Source organism: Drosophila mojavensis, unplaced genomic scaffold (genome assembly GCF_018153725.1).
Source record: "Drosophila mojavensis isolate 15081-1352.22 unplaced genomic scaffold, ASM1815372v1 contig_136, whole genome shotgun sequence".
Lineage (NCBI taxonomy): Eukaryota > Metazoa > Arthropoda > Insecta > Diptera > Drosophilidae > Drosophila > Drosophila mojavensis.
In genome coordinates this window covers 26,055,660-26,078,044 of record NW_025318667.1, presented here as the reverse complement: position 1 = coordinate 26,078,044, position 22,385 = coordinate 26,055,660, and the positions used below count along the sequence as shown (strand labels likewise).

The following is a 22,385-nucleotide window of genomic DNA, read 5'->3' as shown; positions in this document are numbered from 1 at the left end:
TTTATAAATCTTCTAAAAATATGAGCACAACCCGAGAAAACTTTGCACCGCCTGAACTTTATTAGGTATTGGGAAATTCTTTACCGCTTCTAATCCCTTATCATCTGCTCTAATGCCATCTTCTGATATTACAAATCCTAAATATTTAACCTTGTTCTGCAAAAATTCACATTTATCCAGCCTCAACTCTAATTTGTTCTCTACTAATCGTTTTAAAACCTCTTCTAGTATCTTAAGATGCTCGGACACATCTTTGCTGGCAATCATTATATCATCCATATATACAATTACCTTGCTTTCCTTTATTAAATCTGCAAATATATCATTAACGAACCTCTGAAAAATTTGCGGAGCTGTTTTTAATCCCATAGGCATTCTCAAGAACTCAAACTGTCCTAACGGCGTAACAAACGATGTGTATTTTACTGACTCTTTCTCTACAAAAACATGAAAATATCCATTCTTCAGGTCAAGCTTCGTGAAAATAGACTTCCCCACTAGTCTGTCTAACAAATCATCAATCAACGGCAAAGGATAATTGTCTTTGATCATGATCTTGTTGAGTTTTCTAAAATCAACGCACATTCTTAAATCTCCTGTTTTTTTCTTTACTAATACTATTGGTGAAGCATACTCTGAGCAACTAGGTTGTATGATGCCATTTCTAAGGTATTCGTCTAACATTATCTGTAATTTTTCCTTTTCAGTGTATGATAACCTTCTTGGTGAACAGCTAAACGGTTTTGCTTTCTCAATTCGTATATTCATTTCGCATTTCTTTTTAGGTTTCACTGGCCTTTCAGCATCTACATATTCCACTTTCAGCAATCTAATTAGTTTTTTCCGCACATCATAACTAATATTTTCACCGATAATATATATCTCTTTTTCATTGTCTCCGTCTACCACATTAATTTGAAGCATGCTGTTTTCAAAATTATCGTCAAAAACGCTTTTGCTATTTATTTCCATTGACTTTTCTAAACACTCTTTTGACCTATCGATCTCTTCTTTGTCTAATAATTTTTCTTCTAATTCTTTATTTCCTAACACTTTATTTACTAACTTCCTTCCTAATTCTTTATTTTCTAACAATTTACTTACTAACTTCTCTCCTAATTCTTCATTTTCTAACACTTTACTTACTAACTTCTTTCCTAATTCTTCATTTTCTAACACTTTACTTACTAACTTCTTTCCTAATTCTTCATTTTCTAACACTTTATTTACTAACTTCTTTCCTAATTCTTCATTTTCTAACACTTTATTTACTAACTTCTTTCCTAATTCTTCATTTTCTAACACTTTATTTACTAACTTCTTTCCTAATTCTTCATTTTCTTTATTTACTAATGTATTTTCTAACGATTTATCTAATGATGTGGTTCCTAAGAATGTATTTTCTAACGATTTATCTAATGATGTGTTTCCTAAGAATGTATTTTCTAACGATTTATCTAACGATGTGTTTCCTAACAATGTATTTTCTAACGATTTATCTAACGATGTGTTTCCTAACAATGTATTTTCTAACGATTTATCTAACGATGTGTTTCCTAACAATGTATTTTCTAACGATTTATCTAACGATGTGTTTCCTAACAATGTATTTTCTAACGATTTATCTAACGATGTGTTTCCTAACAATGTATTTTCTAACGATTTATCTAACGTGCCAGCTGCTCTTTCCACTGAAATCATTCTCAAGGCGATTGGGTCAACATATAAATTGCAAGCTTCCATGAAATCTCTCCCTAAAATTACTTCAGACCTCATAGATTCATCAGGGACAACTATTAACCAAAAATTTATTTTCTCAAACTTCTTGAAAATATGAACAAATGTTTTTCCAATCACATTTAACTGGCTTTCATTTAGCCCAAAGTAATTTTCTGCGTGTGCTTTAAGTTTTATTCCAACTGGGACACACGATTTTTTAATAAACGAAATAGGACTTCCTGAATCTATGAGGCATTCTGCAATAATGGAGGCATTATCTTTGGACTTAAAATGTATACTGATTAACCTTACGAACTTGTTTCCAATATCATCCTTCCTCTTCGTGCATTGTGCCACCATATGATCCTTAGCGCCGCAGTGGTAGCACGTACCCTTCTCCCTCTTGGGCTTCTGACAATCTCTTGCCCAATGCCCCTTATAGTTGCAATTGAAGCAACGCGTCTCCTTCATTGCATTATCGAGCCCTGGTCCCACTGCTGTTGTCCCTTTTCCTCCAGTAGATCGATGCAGTGGCAAACGCACCTCTGCAAAAGCCCTTACCAATTTGCTGGGGTCTTCAAAGCACTGTATCCTGGCCTGCGCGCGTAAAACTGCATTTGGGATTCCTTCAATGAGACCATCCAGTAGCTCGTCTACATCTAAACGAATTTCCCTTGCTAAACGTATTTTCTCTTCATAATACTGGGTGAACTTCTCATCGACACTCCATATACGTGCCCCAAACTTGCGACGCATTTCGGCCTTGGATATCTTGCTTCCGAATGCTGCTGCCAATCCATCCAATAATGTGCCCAACGGTTGCACAATCCTCGATGAATCATCATGTATCCATTGCATGGCTTTCCCTTTTAATTTGGCCATGCATAGCAACTTTTTTTGCATGTCCGTTAGTTGATATAATTGAGATACATTATTCAATTGCGCTATCCAGTTGCTAATAGACTCCTCCCCAGTGAATTCCACCATAATTTCTTTAGCTAGTTTAAACATCATTGACATCACTTCATCATTGTGCGTTGTATTTATTACACAATTTTCACTGGCGCCCTTTTGGCGCGCGTCAGTCGCGCGTTCTTCGAATTCAACTTCTGCATCGACGCCATTTGCGCTAATTTCGGCACGCTTGCTACTGCCGTCTCTGTCCAATTGTCGTGTGTGAAAATTTTTTAGCTGCTTCTTTGCTGCGTCGATCTGCTCACTTAGCTCTCGCAAAATATTTTCATTCCTGTCTATTTCCTCCTGTTGCATTTGCACTGTCTGCGATACTCCAGTTTGATCTGACTCCTCCTCTCCCTGTTCCACTTCGGGGGCGCTGCCGCGCAAATTTGCGGGCACGCCATTGAGGCGAGCGACAAGTTCAGTCTTGCACCCTTGAGTCGACAAGCCCAATGCAGCTAGCCACTTCTTTAACTGCACCACAGATACTTCGTCTATGCTTAATTTCATTTATGCTTAAATTCATTTTATTTAATTTGAAAAATTAGTGTACTTTATCCCACTTCTGAGATTGTAGTAGGCCTTTTGTTTAATTTCTTTATTTCATAATTTCTTGATATACACACGTCTGCTATTGTTCACATTCAAGCTTAAAATGTATCGATCCTCCTCTTTCTATTACTCAAAATGGCATGTTGCATATCGACAGCCTCCTCAGCCACCAATATGGTTAACTATCGATAGATGTGTATCTATCGATGGTTAACCATAATGCTGTTAACTTAAATCTAATATAACATAGGCTAGTAACCAGCTACAGTATACATAGGCTAGTAGCCTGCTACAAAATTAGGCTAAAAAAAACAAAATCAATCTTTCGATTATTCTCGATAAAAAAATTATCGGGTGATTTATTGAAAAAATAAAGCAAACTCGTACTGCGTATGGTACACACGAGTCATGTCAAATTTCAGCTCTCTAGCTCTTGTAACTTCTGAGATCGACGCACTCATACGGACGGACGGACGGACAGACAGACGGACAGGGCTATATCGACTCAGCTCGTCGCGCTGATCAAGAATATATATACTTTGTCGGGTCTGCCACGCCTCCTTCTGCCCGTTACATACTTTTTTACAAAACCATTATACCCTGATTTCCCATTTTCAATGGGTTCAGGGTATAAAAATACATTTAACAAAACTATTATACCCTGATATCCCATTTTAATAGGCTTAGGATTTATGTGTAAGCAGAAGAAGGCTTCGTAGTCGAGCAGTCACATTTAACTCTTATTTTTGGTTACATATAGCACCTAAACTCTATGCAATATATAGACTAATGTCTACAGTGGCACATTGTATAGCTGCTTGCTCGATGACATGGTGAAGTATATTTCAAAATGGACGTGTTTTTGTACTTGATGAGAATTTATCAAGTTGGACAGATTTATATTAAGGTACTTTTGTTCATAGATTTTGGCGAGAAATATAATCAAAACACTATAATATTTCGAATTTTGTAATTGGAGTCTTTTACGTTTTTCTCCACTACCGACTACTATCGCGTATAGATGGGAATTCGATATATGCTTTCAGTTGCTCATCGGCTATGAAAGTTGCTAATACAATATTAACATCTGGGCGCAAGCTGAAACCGTACAACTGACAGAGAGGCGGAGTGTGAGGGAAGGAGAGAGAGAGAGAGAGAGAGAGAGGGACTGAGCGCTGTGCCTTGCATTACAATGGCCTCACAGTTGTTGGCTTTGGAGCTAAGCTAAGTCTCGTTTGCGGTGCTTACACGAGGTGAGTCGCCTTACTTGGTCATAATTACGTATGCGAATCCATTTCTCAGCCAATTTAATTCGCAATTTATGGACGTAATATTGCGAATAGATTTTATTGCGCCCTCGATTGGCCTAATCAACTTATCGTTTGATTGACGAGTGACGATAGAAAGAGTGGGAAGTGAAGTGAGGGTGGGACAGGTGGGACAGGTGTGACAGCTCATAGGTAACAAATGTCATTGCAATTACGATCACAGATCAATAAAAATGTGTGCTAACGGGGTATATTAGTGGTATGTAAAAACTATTACCACGGAACAAGATGTAACGCCAATAGTGTAAAAAAAACGAAAGGTTTAAATATAGCAAATTTTTGAAGGTCATGCGATGAAAATACCATTAATATCTATTGAGCAATACAGAAGTTATTAAACAACCCGTTCGGCCAATCAGCGAGGGTACATTCCAGCGTATTCTATGAGTCAGCCGCTACTTTAATTTAGATTTGACAGCGAATCTGCTTCAGATTTGCAAATAATAGTTTAAGCAGCGAAATGGAGCTGGTTGTAGTGGGTTCGATACCCACCGATGTTGAGCGTGTTGTTTTTTATTATCTCATTATCTTTTTGATTGCGAAGGTGCGAGTTCGAATGACGCGAAACATGTTTAATTATTTCGAACACTTTTATGACTAGAGTTTTTACTACTTTAATAAACACGTAAATATGTACGTAAATTTCAGCCCACAGATTATTCGGGGTTCGAGGTATCCCCTAGACGGGCTCCCCGATAAGAGTTTTTTTCCCTTATAATTAATGTATCTTTTAGTTTTTCTTGTTGCTGTTTTACTTTGCTAATTTCCGTGAGGTTTTTTCTTCGATATTAATCACGAAGAGATCTATGCTACACATAGACATATTTGTCTAGCTCGAATATTGACTATCGTTATTCTTATGAAAAAAGGGAAAATGCCAGGAAAAACCTTATGACGCTAATAGCCAATATTTGATCAATTGGTGCTATTCACAAGATGTTGATTAAACGCTTTATAGCTGCTGATAGCAGACCAAAGGCCAGAGACAAAACAAGCAAGAGCAACTGAGAGAGAGGGAGAGAGACGTAGGGGGAAATCTCGATAATGTGACTTAATTAGTTGTGTAAATTGCTTTAGGTTGTTGTTTTTTTTTCTATTTGTTTTTATTTATTTCGGTTTTTTTTTAAAGCAAGTGCCGAATTTAATTAACAGAATCAAGAAACATGGCAAATAAACAGATTAATAAACACGCTCGGCCTAGTTGAAAGCGATGCGTACAACGCGTCGTATGTGTAATCAGTGCCAATGCCGATAATCGGCTTACCACATGCTAATGCTGATAATGACAATGACGACGACGATGATGATGATGATGATGATTATAATGATAATGATAACGATAAGCCGAGCATTTGATTAAAGTCAAATACAATCGACGTCGGCTTTATGGCCGATAACCCTTCGCGCTCTACTGCCCGATCGCCCCTCCCACTGCCTTTCGCTGCATGACTGAGCTAAGCGACGCGCTCTCAGCGCTGTTTGCGAGAGCTAGTTAGAGTGGGGCCAGTGGGGCAGTGGGGAGTGAGTATTTCGGTGTTTGGGGCATTTAGCATACGCTTTGGCCGCAACGAGTCGCAACCTGGACGCCAACGCGCGCGTACGTAGCCCCCGCGCGCATTCCCAGTTGTGTATCGAACGCGCGTGAATCGAGTTGAGTCGGGAGAATGTCTCAGGAGGCGGCGTTGTCGTCGCCGTCGTCGCCACTGCTGCTAGCCGCGCAGGCGCTGCCCTATGCGGACGAGCCAGTGGAGGGCGAGGATGAGTTGGAGGAGAAGGACAAGGAGAAGGAGGAGAAGGCAGAGCGCAGGCAACGGGAATGCGAGCAGGAGCAGCCGCGTAAGCAATCTCTCGGCCAGCGACGCAATGTGGAGCTGCCGGAGCTGTATGTGGTCAATGAGCTGCCGGAAGAGCTGTCCAGCGAGCTGGACACGATGCGGGAAAGAGATAGAGACAGAGACATAAAACACTTTGGACCTGGACTGCGACGCAATTCCATTTCATTGCCGCAGGGCATCAACTCGCTGGACTTGGAAGCGCTACGATTGCGCCATCAGATGCTGGCGCAGGAATCTCTGAACGAGGAGAGCCAAGCGGAAAGCGTGAGTAGCCGGCAGCTGAGCGGGAAGGAGGGACAGTGGGAGTGGGACAGATGAGTAGAGCAACAAGCAGTAATGCGACAATGTTGATTCATTTTGCGATTTTGAAAACGAGTTTTTGCCCAATTATATGTAAATTGAGCATTTATTAAAACAAAGCATTCGAAATACTTAAAACACTCGGATAAAACTTCCAAAAAGTCTCCGACTGCTGCCGAACGAGATCTGCCTTATGTCATGTACAAATATCTATATATACATACATACATATACCGTCTATATGTAAATAGATATGATGCAGCATCCGACAGCTCCTCTCATCGATCTATTTGAATCTGATTATTATTGTTGTTCATCTAATTTTCGTTTGCCATTTCAATTCTCATGTTTACACTTTGAGCGTAATTAATGTGCATTGCAAATAGTCGAGGGATTCGATTGCTGAAAGGGAGTAGGCGACTTCTTAGATACCCAGTGATTGCCAAAGGGTGGCTGTATTTAGCGTTGGCATTTCACACCGATTCGATAGAGATCAAAACCCTTTACCTTGGAGCTTAACTTGTGATTCTCTCTTAGCAGAGTTAGATTTATTGTATATAGATCTCTATATAAACCTGATAAATGCATCGGCATCAGTACTCGGATTTCATTTCAAATATCTAAGCCATACGCCATATCAATTCGGAAAAACCCGTTCTGCCTATAGGGCGTAACCACTTAATGAAATATTGCATTACATTAATTACACAATTTATTATAAGAGAATATTAAACACATTTTTTTTACAGTCGTTAAATATAGGTTTCTTTATTACTTAATTGCAATAATATAAATTACGGAAATTATCATTAAAGCCAGTTTACGTTATATTCTCTCTGAATATTTTATACATCAGCCTGAAAGTGGGCAGCAAGTTTAGGATATATTCATGTATTGCCGCCTATTGAAATGGCAATGATTTTTTACCTGAATGTCGACTTGTTTTATTATAGAGACACTGTAGTCTTTTTTTTTTAATTTTTAATTTATTTATTTTTTTTTTTTTTTTGCGTTTGAGGTATTAATAATGATTCATGCACCATCAGACCGGCTAAAAAACCTCGTCTTTTAACTTGGAACCAGTAATTATGCCACACTTACTTTCAACGTGGAGCTCTTCTTAGAGCCCTAATTTCACACTGTAACCGCGTTCCCGAGAACACCTCCTATTTTCCATTAAGAACTTCATTAATTTTCAAACAATTCCAATTCATTAAAAAAATTTTTAAAGTATTGGTATTTTATAGATTTATCTCAAAGATACTTTAATATAAATGTGTCTAACTCCATTGATTCTGATCCAGAACATAACTACTCTCAATTTCAAATATAACTTGTACTTTTTATGAAATAACCAAAACCAAAAAAAAGACGAGTAAAGATGGAAAAGACAAGATGTTTTAATCAGAATACCACTGGACGAAGAATCCTTAAATATAGCCTGTGCCAAAAAAAATGTTGAGCTCATTTTCTTTGGCCAAAATAAAATCATGATCCAACCCATCTGGGGCTATGAAACTTCCATGTGAGGAACAACGACACCTTATTTGTGAAAAAACAAAGCTTCAAGCCACTGAACATGGCACATTGAGAAAAATCGCAGGGGGGAATTCCATTTTCCAAAAACGAGGAAATAATAGACTCATTTCCCCTTTTCTCTCATAACCACATTGAATATTTTGAAAAAATATTTAGATCAAATGAAGATTCCAAATAAAAAATGTGAGCTCAAAAATATGCCGAAGCATAATTAATTAAATTAAAGATTCAAAAGGCGAATAACTAATGCAACAAATTTAATCTGTGTGAATAGACAAAAGGAATATTTTCAAAATCATTTTATTCCCCCGAAAAAAAAAAAAAAAAACAAAAACAACCGAATCATAAAAAAAGTCGTCCAAGTCTTCATCAATAAAGCGAACAGATACCATGAGGCTGATGATGAAATTTGTTCGCTTGTGAAGATGGATTCCCAATTGGGATGTGGCTGACTATTTGAGACGGATAATATACAGAACTGAGTCAGTCCAGCGAAGGGAAACACCGATAATGAAAAATATGACAATCTGCGATATATTTATATTTTATATATGTACATACATATTTCCTTTTATATACAAGTGTATAGTGAAGCTGCCATATTATGTGATGATCGAGGTGGCAGCCAGCTAAGCGGATGGGCGCGAATGTCCAAAAGCCGATAGAATGTAATTTATGGCTAGTAGTTAAGATTAAATGCTAAATCTAGCCGGCCATAATTATAGCGCACGCCGAGCTGAATAATTTACAAGTCTGTCGCAGCGAATTTCGCGGCACATATCAAAATCAAAAACAGACGCCATTGTGCAATGCCACAGCGAGGGCCGCCATCAAAGTACCGAATGAAAACGAATGAAAAGATAGAACATTTAAGAAATAGTATAAAACTGAGAATGTCCGTTATCATTTATATTCATATGCAGTCTAGAAGCTAATTGCATCTAAACTTTATTGATATATGATATAATATACATATTTACATATGTATGTATGTATGTGTATGTCGGACATGGCTCTAAATTATTTTGCTCCATGATATACATACATACATACATATGTATGTACATACAACATAAATTTATTTTCTTTCAGCAAGCGATATTCTTTTTTACTTTGAACGCAGCGAGTCGCTATTGTCTCATTGTTGCTTCTCTTCTTATCCTCAGACTAAAGCAACACACGCACAGCCTCACCGCTCGTGTCTATTTTCTCATTTTCACATAACAACAACAATCCCGCCACACGGGCTGCAGCATCTCTCTCGCTCTCGAGCCTCATTTTCGGCATAGAATTTACCGCTAACCGCTATTCCTCTTTTGTCATTTACTTTGCTTTTTGCATCGCATATAGTAGCGACACAGACACGCCACTATGAAGTTTTACAACATCGCAAAGAAGCATCGCAACATTGTGTCAGAGTGACTGACGCGGCAGCGCACCAATACATAGCTACGTTATCAACATTTCACATTCATGTTATTAGCATAACATGCTCCTGTTATGTAAAATTCTCATGTTAATTACATAAACCTCTGACAAGTTTAAATCCGTTATTAGCATAACTGCTCCTGTTATGTTAAGTTCTCATGTTAAATACATAAACCTCTGACATACATCTACATATACATATGTATATGCATATATCGAGCTTATCAATAAAACTTACAAAGCCTTAAGGAATACCCATTCGTAGCATGACGTTTGGGCGATATATGAAATATCCTTTCTAGAAAGTGCTACATTCATATACTTAATTACATGTAGCATTTCTATTTAAAGCAGTAAATTGAAAAAAACTCGGGCTGTTGGTTATGTTGTGCAGTGCTTCGATTACTCAGTTCGATTGCCTATTGAACTGCCCTCGATCAGAGCGAGTGAGAGAGAATCCAAATAAAAGTGTGAGAAATGCGAAGCCGAAGCTCTGTAATTAATCACTCAGCAACGAGTACTCGCAGTCGCCATGAAGCGCGACGTCGGCCGATTAAACAAACGCATACCAATACACACTCACACTCACACACACACACACACACCTCACAGCAATAGATAGCAGATTGAAAGCAAAGCCCTCGTCATTTCTAATACAATACTCGAGCAATTATCAAGCAGCCGGCAAAGGCAGCAGACGCTACGAGCAACGAGCTCAGTTTGCACTCATTTGGCCAACTTCACTTCAGGCAGTTCCGGGCGGCTCCTGTGCACCCTGGCGACGAGCATGCCACCTCCTGCGGCGCTGCAGGTGCGCCAGGACGAAGTGCAGCAGCTAACAGCGGGCAAGGCAGGTACTACGACTGGCCAATCGAAGCGATCTGAACTGATCCACTTTGGTTGGCCACTGGCCCAAACCAGTTTGCACTGGCGGCAACAGATGTGGGCAGGAAACGGGGCCAGCCAACTGCGTCTTATAAATATGCATTAGAAAAATCACACATACGCCCAGTTGCACTTGGGAATCCTAAACAAAAACATATATATATTTATAGTTCCATATATATTCCTTAGATATATACATATATTTTATTTTTATTTTATTATTTTATCTTCCGCCTCTTTCGCAGATCGTGGACGATGCATCCGCCTCCAGCATTGGCACGCCCACAACGATTTCGGCCCTGCCCATTCCGCATGCCAATCCGCATCACAGCAAGGAGGAGGAGGACGACGACAGCAGCGATGAGTTTGGCAATGCCAAGAAACCAGTGCACAAGTGAGTAGAGACCAGATGCAGTCAGATATAGAATCAATATACACGTATCTCTGAGCTATTTAGTTATGCACTTGTTTTTCATAGGCATGTTTATTTTCCTTTTATATTTTTAGTTTTTTTACTATTTGCATCTCCGTTATGTTTTCTTTCAATCTCATTTCGCAAGTTAGTGTTAATTGGCCTTTGTTACGAGCGCAGTAATAAGCGCTTGATACTTGACAAGCTGTTAGATACCCTGTAGCTGTCAATTAACAAGGCTTTTATTGAGACACAGTCCCCCAACGGCTAAGATTGTTTCTATAAACAAAGCTCGCAAGATACCCACCGCTTAGGAGCTCTTACAGGGTATTATTGTGTGAGAATTTCTCAATATTTCCGCATATATGCAGTTATACGCTGGAATTTTACGCATAGGTACTGTAGAGTAATTTAAAGTCTATTACGTTAGTTTCATTCTGTACAGGATTTCATCGAGCTATTACTAACCCAGTTTTCCGAGCAGTATTCACACTGTTTGATTACAACATTTAACTATTATAAAATGGATCAATTTATACAAAATACATATATATTTATGGTATATTCTAATAAAATGCAAAAAAAACTTTAAAACTCAATATATATAAGCTAAAATTGGAATTTTGTTGTCTAGGGCTTCATACAGGGTATCTTCAAGTGCACCTTAAGGCTTAGAAGATTAGCACAATTTGTACAGGCTATATAAAAATCAAAGTATAGTTAAATATATCATAACAAAAGACCTTGTACAGGATCTTATAAAGTCACCATCAGGATATATTAAAGTCACTCTTGAGTTCAATATATCACAGCATCGGGTTTGATATACTTTGGGATTATGACCAGGTTATCATAGAGTCATACAAGAACATCACCTAACATACTTGACACACTTCAAAAATTCGTACGGGTTTTCTTAAAGTTCCCTCTAGAACTGAGCATCCTTATTGATCATCAATGAGCAATAATGTTATGTTATCAATTACTTATATTCATCATTCGAAATACCCCTTTAAAACCCGGCCATGCGCAATTGTAACTGTCTGGCAACCTGCGTGCCCCGCTCAGTGTGGCAATTCTCTTGCTCTCATGCCAAAGTTCAGACTGCAATTAAATTAATTAATTTGGATTTCATTTCTAACTACATCGGAGCGAGCAAATTGGGTGAGTGGATTGGAGAGCGGGGAATGGGGAATGGGAAACGCAAACGTGTCATTCCAAACATTCCAGCATAGAACGATTCCATATTTTAGCTTCACAGTTGTAATTATATTCAATGGTTCTTTAGTTTCAGTTAGTTAGCCAAACGCGTTTGGTTTGTGTCAAATTTTGTTATTCAATTACCAAATTATAGTTATTATTAAACCCTGCCCAAATTATGGTTTTTTAAACTGATTATAATTGAACTGCGATTTTTTTGTAGGACCAATTAAATGCGAAACAAATAAGACCAGAGCCGCTGAACGATTATATACCCTGTACTTTCCTAACAAGTACGTTATTGAATGATGAAATAAACATTTGTTTATTTATTAGTAGGAGATAATGACGGTAGCTGTCAATAGTTCAAATCGGTTCAAGGTTCATGATTATTTATCCAGTTAATTTACAAATTTTGAAAAGATATTGTAAAATCTACTTCTGTGACAATAGTGATGGAAAGTCGAGATACTGTGCTTAGTTAATTCTAATAGCACTTAACAGCATCAAAGCTGCTAACACATGCATAAATATAATTTAAATCAACAGACAGCAGCTTTAACAGTCAGCGTTTAACTGTCAGCGCGTTGAACAGCATAATTTACATAAATACGTCTGTATGTTAAAGCCATTTAGCTAAGAGCTCCGCCAACAGCTCTGCTAGCAGCTCAGCTAACAGCTCTGCTAGCAGTTCTGCTAGCAGCTCCTCTAACAGCTCTGCTAGCAGCTCTGCTAACAGCTCTGCTTTCCCTAACATAGCGAGCGCTGCGCTTGCGCCCACATTTAAAATCTGTCAACTGCAAAGCTTTTGCTTACAGAATGTTAAGCAAGTGTGTGTGCGAGTGAGCACGAGAGTAATTCTGAGAATGCGTGTGCCTGTATGTACATATGGGTATGTGTGTACACGCCAGTAATTTTGCAGTTTAAGCGAATTAATGACGCTGCAGCGACGACGGCAGCAGATGGTGGGTGGAGGCAAAAGCAAAATCTCGCTCGTTGATGATAAGCTCATCAAATGGCAGCAGCTGAGATAGAGGCAGAGACGGCACAAATCAAGACTATGTTACTGTTGTTGTTGCTGATGTTCGTGAAAACCTTGTTGATTATCACAGCGCCTACATGTGTGTGCGTGCGTGTGTGTGCATTTACAGTTGCGCCCTGCATAGTAGTGCCGCTGGCATGTAAAATCTTAAAATCAAAGATTTTATTGATCCCGGCCAGTTTTAAACCTTCTAGAAGCATTTAAAGTTAGAAAAACCACTTATGAGGTGTAAGTGCTTGATACATTTTATAATAATACATATTATATTATAACATACTTCAATAGAAGTTTTCCCATATTGCTCTTTTTTTCAAATTTTACTTTTTATGTGACAATATTATTAAAGAAACACATTATTAAATTAAAGAAACACAGCATAATATAGTAATATATTATAATATAATGCTTCATATATTTAAATTAGAAATATTGTCCATAATCTTTGCTTTTCCAATTTCCACTTGGCTACTTTTTTAGCAGAAACTTTATGAAGTAAAAGAAGGAATAATGTAATATAATGCAATAATAAGATTATAGATTAATCTTTACTTTTCCAATTTTCAAAACGTTGACTAATATTTTGAGCGCAACTGTATTAAATTACATGCGAACTCATTGTGTGAGCAATATCTATAAAATCAGTTGAATGTGCTATTCAGGCTGTTGTTGTTGTCGCAATATCTGTCTCTGTATCTCCAGTTGTAGCTGTAGCTATAGCCGTATCTGTATCTGTATCTGTATCTTTCAATCGGAACAGCTCAGTGGATAATTGTGATTAGGCGTGATAAGACGAACGCGCATAACTCGAAGCTATCAAGCCGGAAACTTTGCTATACAGTGAACGCTAGAGTTGGTAAAACTATATGTAGACATATATGTACATAGATATAACTTTATATATAAACATTTCAATGCGTAAAGAGAAATACAAACATTTTGTAGTTGTAATGTGCTAAATTGCGTGCTAAATCAAAGTTTATGTGTCTTATCGCAAAAGCATGGATTGCGTGGCCCCTATGAAAATGATACATTATAACTATACAAGTCAATTGAGAAAAGTCGTCCAATACTTAGACACATACGTCTAATATACATACATATATATAAAATATTTAGTATAACGTGTAATTTACCCTTGAGGCTTTAGTTTTACTGTGCGTCATAAAAAAGAAAAAACATTCTTAACTATCGCTAATCATAATCATAATCAAAGGTTGCCCAGCAGCAAATCATATTCTGACAGTAAAAATTGAGAATACAAATCTAATATGAAGTCGAGCCAAAAATTAGTGGACGACAGCCACAGGAAGCTCTGTTCGGTTCGGTTCGCCAGTTCAACGCAATTTGTAATATAGATTTCATAAACATTTGTAATATAGAGAAATATAGAAAAATACCTGAGATAAGCAACGATACGAAAACCGTTGAATAGCGTCATAAATCGCAGTTGTACTTGGGGAATAGCACAGCTTGTTGTCTCTTCGTATCTGTTGCTGTATCTCGATAATTTACAATCGGCTATCAGAAATGCCCGCATTGACAGCTGAAGATCAGTTGAGCGGACAGACATCGGTTATCGACTGAATCTATCGGTATTTATGAGTCTAACCATTTGCATTGTTTACGACTCTCGGCAGGGATCGCTTTCGTAGCCGCAGACGTGCTTCAATCGCCCCGCTGCCCGCCCTCCGTCTCAACAGCCGGGAGATGTTGGCCAGCGACTTTGATACCCACAGCTTGGCCAGCAATCAGGCCTCGATCACAAGCGTCAACTCCTTGGCGAGTTTGCTTCGCGAGAAGATGCAGGTGAGTTCTGAGAGAGGGAGGAAGGGAGAGAATGATAGAGCGAGAGATGGGAGAGGTAGATAGAGAAAGAGGAAGAGTGATTAGCCGTAAGATTGAGTGAGAGTTAAAGAGAACCGTAAGAAATAGGGAGAGAAAGAACAGGAGAGAGAGAGAGATAGATCTTGTTGATTTTCACTCTGACAATGTCAGCACTCTCTTCAGATTATTGAGGAAAACTAGAAAAAAAGAGACAGAAAGGGAGGAATAGAGATAGAACAAGAAAGAATGACAGGACGAGAAAGTGAGAAGAAGATAGAGAAAGAGAGAGGATCCCAAATGACGATAATAAAGCAGAGAACTGTTGACAAAATTAGAGACAGAGAGAGATTGACATAAAGACACGTTTAGCAGGAACGAAGAATGAGAAACAGGTCACCGAAAGAGACTGCATACGAGGAACGAGAGGGAGAGTTTTTTTTATGCTAAGGCAAACAGTCTTTATAAGAAAGAAATAAGTATAAAGCTAAGAATAGGTAAGAAAAATTAGGTGCATTCCATTGTCGTGATTCAGAATGTGTAAACATCCCTAAGAGCACCCTCTGTGCACCTGAAATTGGTTATATTAGTGAATGAATGAATGGCATTTTGAGTGATATGTGGAATGCAGCTAATTGGTGGTACTTAATCAAAATTCGCTGACAGGCCTTCCCACAGCTGATACGCAAGAAGAAGCGCGAAACGAAGGACTACAAGATCAAGATCTTTGTAATCATGATGTTCTTCATCATAATCTTTCTGGTGAGTACTAGTTGCAGTTGATCTCCCAGTCGCATGGTTCTTTGGGCTCATCAAATGTTACTTACTTAGATTGGCTATGCGTATGTGGCGTACCATCATCAGGTGCTGACCAGGAGCTATTTCCAGAAGCTCAAGTTCAACTCGAAGGATCGCATCTTTCGCATACTGAGCCACGAGGACAAAGAGGTCATCATGGGGCACTTGGGCGTCACCCTGGACAGCGACACGGCGCCCTTCCACTGCCTTGAGAACCAGCGCCGAGCCGATGGCAGCGTCTGCATCGAATGGAATGGCATCGCCCGCCTCCATCTGAACTTCGAGGATAAGCAGGTGTTTCGCTGCTACACGCTCCAGTGGCAGGCACTGCGGCCGGGTCTGCTGCCCACCGATTGCTACGAGCTGAAGCGGGACAACGGACTGTGGTTTGGCGGGGGCATAACCAAGGGGCAGGAGTGGTCCCTCAGCTACGCCAACTTCGACTTCAAGCCCTATGCCAGCGGCGACCACAAGGTGCATCAGTTTGGCAACGCGGTGAAGCGCTACTTCATCAACTCGATCGGCGTGGCGATGCAGGTGAGCGAGCGCACGCCGCTCCAGCTGGGCATCAATCGGACGGAGAATCAGTTCTGCCTGCGGGCGGCCAACGACGACTTTACGTTCGTGAATCGCCTGACGCCGCTGCCTCAGCTGGATTACAAGATATGCACCACGGAGGACATGCGCAGCCTGCACATGCTGATGACACAGCAGAGCCTGTGGGACGGCCTCACCGAGCAGGACATCAGCGAGCTGCACTCGCTGCTGGAGGAGCCTGTGTGGCGCATACCCAATCAAGAGCAACGCGACCATCTTAACGAGTCCGTCATTTGCGACTACTCGGAGAATGCGATCGCCATGGGCTTGGGCCACATTGTGATCAACGAGTTCTGGCAGGAGAACATTGGGGACTTCACGGTGGATCGGGCACGCTTTCCCACGCTCAAGGACACCATCGATGTGCTGCATCGACGTGGCTTCAAGGTCGTCTTCACCATCCAGCCATTCATCAGTACGGACAGTCCGAACTTCAAGGACGCCGTCGCCCACAAGCTGCTCATCTATGAGCGCTACTCGGAGCGCAGCATTCCAGCCCTGACACGCTACAAGAGCAGCTCCAGTGCCGGCGTTTTGGATATTACGAACAATGCGTCGGTGCCGTGGCTGCTGGAGAAGCTGCAACGTCTGAAGGATGAATACGGCGTGAAGAGTTTCTACCTGGACCTGGGCACTGGCTACAATCTGCCGCACTACTATCAGTGCCGGCAGCCGCTCGACAATCCGGACATGTATGCCCGCATGCTGACCAGCAGTCTGGAGAGCGCCGGGCTGATGGCCGTGTCAACGGCCAGCGTGGTGCCCAAGCCGCCGACGTTCCTCAGCACGCCGCCGGCGAACGCAACGTGGGCGGGACTGCGGGAGACATTGGCGGCGGTGCTCAACTATGGCGTCATTGGCTATCCATTTGTACTGGCCGGAGCAATTGGAGGCGACTTTTTGCTGGAGCGTCCGTTGACCAAAATGATCTCGTTCTATTCGCTGGGACAGCCGCCGCTGCCGGACGCCGAGCTCTTCATACGCTGGCTGCAGCTGGCCACGTTCCTGCCGGCCATGCAGTTCAGCCACCTGCCGGACGAGTACCACAGCGAGCTGGTCACACGCGTCGCCCAGGAGCTGAAGGAGGTGCGCCAGACGGTGGTCATAGCGCTGCTCAAGAAGTATCTCAGCCCATCCATGAACGAGGGACTGCCACTGGTGCGTCCACTGTGGATGCTCGATCCCCACGATCCCGCCTGTCTCATTGTCAGCGATGAGTTCTCGGTGGGCGAGGAGCTGATTGTGGCGCCCATACTGGATGCAGGTCTCGAGGAGCGTGAGGGTGCGTAAGGCTAGCTAACAGTCATTAAAGTCTTTTTAACCTTGCCTGCCCTTTCAGTTTATCTGCCGCAGGGCGTGTGGAAGGATGGCATCGATGGTTCCCTGCGCAAGGGCAGTCGCTGGATGCACGGCTATCGCGTGCCCAAGGACAAGATTGCCTACTTCCGCAAGATGCCGGACAATACGCGCTTCTAGTTCCTTCTCTCACTATTACGATTGTTTATTATTCTTATCTCATTATACAATCTATAAATATATATATATAAATATACGCTCATAGATAATACTACATCATGTATAAACAAATGATGCCTAAACGATAGGCTTAGTTCCTAGAAACAATTTTTTTTTCCAACTTTTTTTTTTTTTTTTTTTGATTTGTTTTAAGTACACTTTGTTATGCCCTGCATGTTTAAGTATTAAATTAGTCTATAATATTGGCTTACGAAAGAGTAAAAAAATGTATTGAAAAGCAAATGATTCGAGTTTTTAAATGTTCTTTGGAATACATCGGGGCAGAATTTAAGGCCAATTAGAGTTGGGCAACGCTTCAAGAGCTATTCTAGGGTCTCTCCACATTATATGTAAAGACGGAATATCTGAAACATTTCCATAAGTAAGAATCTATTGGGAACTTACAGATAGACGAAACATATATTATTGCATATGTATTATACTGATTAAGGATATTACAAATATTACGCTTAGCTAGCAGAACTTATCGATAAATCGATTAATAGCCAAACACATAAATATTATTCATATTTCAAGCTTTTTTGTAAATCGTGCCCAGCTCAATAATTGTGGAATATTGGATTGGAATTTAAGCAGACTGCAGGGCATATGGCCTAATATTAAGAATCGATAATAATCGCCTATCGATAACTACACGTATAATTCGAACTTGTTCAAATAAATATTTAAAACTGTGCGTTTCATCAGCAGCTCACTTAAGTTAGCTCTCACTTTAATTAATAGCAATAAATAGTTTCCGCCACCGGATCGAATTCCAACTCCGGTTCAAGGTTGGGCTGCACTACCAGTTGCAGCTTCGATTTCGGCTTCCAGATCGGTGTCCAGTTCTACCTCTGGTCCCTGTTGCACTTGCAGTTCAGGTTCCGGTTCTATTTCCAGTTCCGACTCCAGCTACCGAAGCTCACCTCACAGCTTGAGCCGGCACTCGGGCAGCGTTGACTCGCACGGCTCCGTTTCGGGCGGCCGGGTGAGCGGACTGCACTGAGCATCCGCTACAACAACATCGTGCTGATCGAGGCAGACAACTGAGCGCCGACGCTGAGGCATGGGAGCGCCCGGCTGGCGGCAGGTAAGCGGGCAGAATTGCCAAGGACCAGGCCACCAATGGGCCGGACAAGGCTGCTCAGCGCAAGCTCGCGTCTGCCTCGAGGGTCGCTTGTTCTTTGCGTGTGTCCAGCAGGGCAGCTTGTCGGCGATCACTGGAAATGAGAGCAGAGATTGAAGAGCGGATCGTTGGAAGAGCGATGGGTGAACCTACACTTGCCATTCTCCAGACAGATGGGCTCTCGATGCTGAACGCCGCCGCCGCAGCTGACCGAACAGGCGGTCCAGTTGCTAAGACGCCACTGATGCTGCCGTCCGTTGGTCACATTGAAGGCGGGCAGCGTGAACTCGTAGTAGATGCCCGTGTTGCTCTCATTGCCCCGCACGATAGCCTGCAGAACAGAATATTTATAGATGTGGTATATATGATATATAACGGAGGGCTTCACTTACGTAGAGCGCTATGGCGTGCTGTATGGGCTGAGGTATTTTGATGGTCTCTTGCTCGTCCTGCCGATCGTAGAGGCTCTCGGCTCCAGCGATCTCGAATTCGCCGGGCATGGAGATTAGGCTGTCGCCGTTCAAGTAAAACTTATCGCCCTGCGCTCGCCCGATGGCCAGAAAGTGCGGCGAATTGGCCAGCTCCTTGATCAGTATGTGCCGGGCCCGAGCCGGTATGGTGACGATCTGCTCGTAGACGCCGTCGCTCACATTGAAAGCCTCACTGTAGATCTCCTTTATGGGCTTGCATTGATCACCAGCACCGCCACAGACACCGCAACGATCGTCCTGCATGTCCGAGTCAACGATCCAATCGCAACCAACTTTCTGAATGAAACGCTTGTTTAATTGATCTCGCCGAGCAGCTGGGCCAAAGCGTGACTCTTGCATGGTGGCTCGCACTTACCTTGCAGATGCCGTCGATGCACATGTTGTTCGTGCCCAGCGTACAGGGCGTACCGTCGAGCACCGTCTCGCCCCAGTTGGCAATGATCGTGTCATCCACATCGCTGCAGAACAGTCGACACGGGTTGTCTGTAATGTGAAACGCTCGTATTGTTATGTCGGGCTTAACTTTAATTGTGAATATTAAATTTGAATTTAGAATGATTTAGGACTTTCACTTTTCATCAGTCGAGGAACCTCCCTTACCCCTGATGTGTCACTAATCATCATTTAGTCTATGAAGACTTGGCAGTACCCTTTGCACTTACTCTTGTCGAAGAAGGGCAGCCACTTGTAGGTGGCGCCCTGGTAGCTGACATTGTCGTAGCGCGCACACTGCTGGGCCCGGAAGCTGGGCTGGTTCTCGGGACAGGGCTTCTTGCGGCAGATCTTGTAGCGTTTGCGTTCGCCGATGCAGAAGACGCCGCCGTTGGCCGGTAGGGGGGAGTCGCATTCGCGCTGCTGTATGGAGACTCCGCCGCCGCAGCTGCGCGAGCATTCGCTCCACTCGCTCCAGTTGCCCCAGCCGCCGTGGATGGGCGTCAGCTCCTCCATGCGTACGCACTTGCCATTCTGACACCATTTGTTCTTGCCGCATGCGGTGCCCGGTGCGGTGGGACGCATGTTGGTAACGCATTCGCCATTCACGCGGCACCAGAGCGTCGAGCAGAACTCGTGCGGAGCGGAACAGGCGCCCACATCGCTATCGGTGGTCAGGTTGAACTGCATGCGGCACTGGCGCTTCGCATTGTAGCGCTCGCCCGGTAGAACCTCCGGATAGTTGTACACATCCAAGGGCGTGGGTGGATCATCCAGGCATTCTCCCAGTCCTTGGCTGTAGCACACAAGATTTGTAGCTCGAGCTATTGGCAATAGGCAATTAGAGTTACTGTCTACTTACTCCAGGAAGTGGGTTATGTATTTCCGGCTGCAGTTCGACCAGCAAACCTGCAGCGTATCCGCCCCAAACGTGGGCGTCATGATGTGCACGATGGAGCCCACACGTGGATGGCAGCCGATCTTGGCCGTGTCGTGGAACATCCCAAAGCTAGAAGGCGAGTTAAAGCATTAATAAATTTGTATCTGATCATCGTTTATCTTAATCGATAATATGTGTGCCAACAAAGCTGTCTAAAGCTATCATAAATGCAAACTATATGACCTGCAATTTTATAATATTGCTTTATTTGGTTGATTTGAAAATGAACTAAAATCGATTTATCGATTTAGAGTTTCGTTAAAATGTTTAATCGATTATTGTGCCGATAAACGTATCGATTTCAAGTTTAACTGAAATGGTATATCGATAAGCCGCTTGAATTCAAGTAGAACAAAAATATGATATCGATAATTCATTAAATAACAAAGGCTTAACTAATACAGCGTATCGATAATCAACCTGACTTTACGTTTAGATAAAATTACTTATCGACCGCTTTGGAATTGATCATTATATTCTTCTTATGTTAATCGATAAGGTTATCGATTTCTATCTTAGCTACAATTTCGTACAGATAGGGTTTTCACTCTCAGGCTTATCTAAAATTGTGTAGCGACAAATTTTTCGATTTCAGTTACACTTTAAGTTTTATTTGAATTAGTGAGTAAGTAAGCCCTTTGGATTGCATATCGAATTTTAGGACTGTGACTAAATATATATAGGTCTTTGAAACTTGTAGTGCTTCCATATAGTATTAATCATATAAAGCTCGACTACCTTAAGATTGACCTTATCGAACTCTTTCGAATGTCAATTGTGATGAAATCATATTGAAAGAATCAAACTAAAAATCAGGCTTTAGCTCCAAATCCATTGATCATCTTTAACTACAATGAATGCTTAACGTAATTGCATAACTTGGAGCGGATCTTATATAAGCCCCCGTAGTGAGTCACTAGAGCACACACACACACGCACAGAGAGATGGCCCTAAATCTCGATCAACATTGTTGCAACTGTTGGGAAAGAGCATCAGTAGCTGACAAACCCCCGCCGTCTCGCCTGTTCCTATACTTAATCTGTTGAGATTTATTGTGCACATTGTCTTTGCGAAACGAGAAACAAACGAGAAAATAAATAAATAATAATAATAATATAAACATCAACAGCAGCAGCAATTTATGCCACGCTCTGCGATTCTACACTGCGGGCAAGTCGAAAACCTGATTATTACAATAGTGCTTAAACCAGCACAGTACAAAATAAAAACAAACACATGCACACAGATAAAACACACACGCACACACACACACAGAGAGGCAGAAATAAGCATATCGTTAGCCAGCGGCTGGCACCTGACGATGACCGCGCGACCCAGCGACAATCAAACGTAAATTGCACAACAACAAACAAGTCGCAGTGATGTGCGCGACAAAGATACCCTGTAATGTTCCTTTGCAAAATCAGCACAGCAAGATGAAATGATGAAGCTGGTTCGATTAGCAAT

The 22,385-nt window shown here is 41.6% G+C and overlaps 2 protein-coding genes across 7 annotated transcripts in view; one reads left to right on the top strand and one right to left on the bottom strand.

The window, feature by feature from the left end:
• Nucleotides 1-6,135: 6,135 nt before the first annotated feature.
• Nucleotides 6,136-17,980, top strand: LOC6584750 (myogenesis-regulating glycosidase). 5 transcript variants are annotated; one of them, XM_032732498.2, is made up of 6 exons: nucleotides 6,136-6,655; nucleotides 10,789-10,937; nucleotides 14,835-15,003; nucleotides 15,697-15,780; nucleotides 15,850-17,695; nucleotides 17,753-17,980. In XM_032732498.2, exons 1-6 carry the CDS (start codon nucleotides 6,221-6,223, stop codon nucleotides 17,887-17,889), a joined length of 2,820 nt encoding a protein of 939 aa, XP_032588389.1. In that variant the 5' UTR covers nucleotides 6,136-6,220; the 3' UTR covers nucleotides 17,890-17,980. The 5 variants fall into 5 exon arrangements, with proteins under 5 accessions (XP_032588389.1, XP_002010392.1, XP_032588390.1 ...); XM_002010356.4 differs by having other exon boundaries at nucleotides 15,685-15,780; XM_032732499.2 differs by lacking the exon at nucleotides 6,136-6,655 and adding an exon at nucleotides 10,341-10,508 and having other exon boundaries at nucleotides 15,685-15,780.
• The window catches only part of LOC6584749 (A disintegrin and metalloproteinase with thrombospondin motifs 7), a 19,827-nt gene continuing 15,335 nt past the window's right edge, over nucleotides 17,894-22,385 (bottom strand). Inside the window, exons 8-13 of one of the 2 annotated variants that reach the window (XM_015161605.3) lie at nucleotides 20,840-20,986; nucleotides 20,208-20,773; nucleotides 19,901-20,028; nucleotides 19,447-19,821; nucleotides 19,208-19,385; nucleotides 17,894-19,148 (exon numbers count right to left, since the gene is read on the bottom strand). In XM_015161605.3, coding sequence (XP_015017091.1) covers nucleotides 18,856-19,148; nucleotides 19,208-19,385; nucleotides 19,447-19,821; nucleotides 19,901-20,028; nucleotides 20,208-20,773; nucleotides 20,840-20,986 — 1,687 coding nt within the window. In that variant the 3' untranslated portion in view covers nucleotides 17,894-18,855. Of the gene's footprint in view, nucleotides 19,149-19,207; nucleotides 19,386-19,446; nucleotides 19,822-19,900; nucleotides 20,029-20,207; nucleotides 20,774-20,839; nucleotides 20,987-22,385 lie in introns of those variants that run through there. The other variant, XM_015161606.3, reaches the window with a different exon arrangement.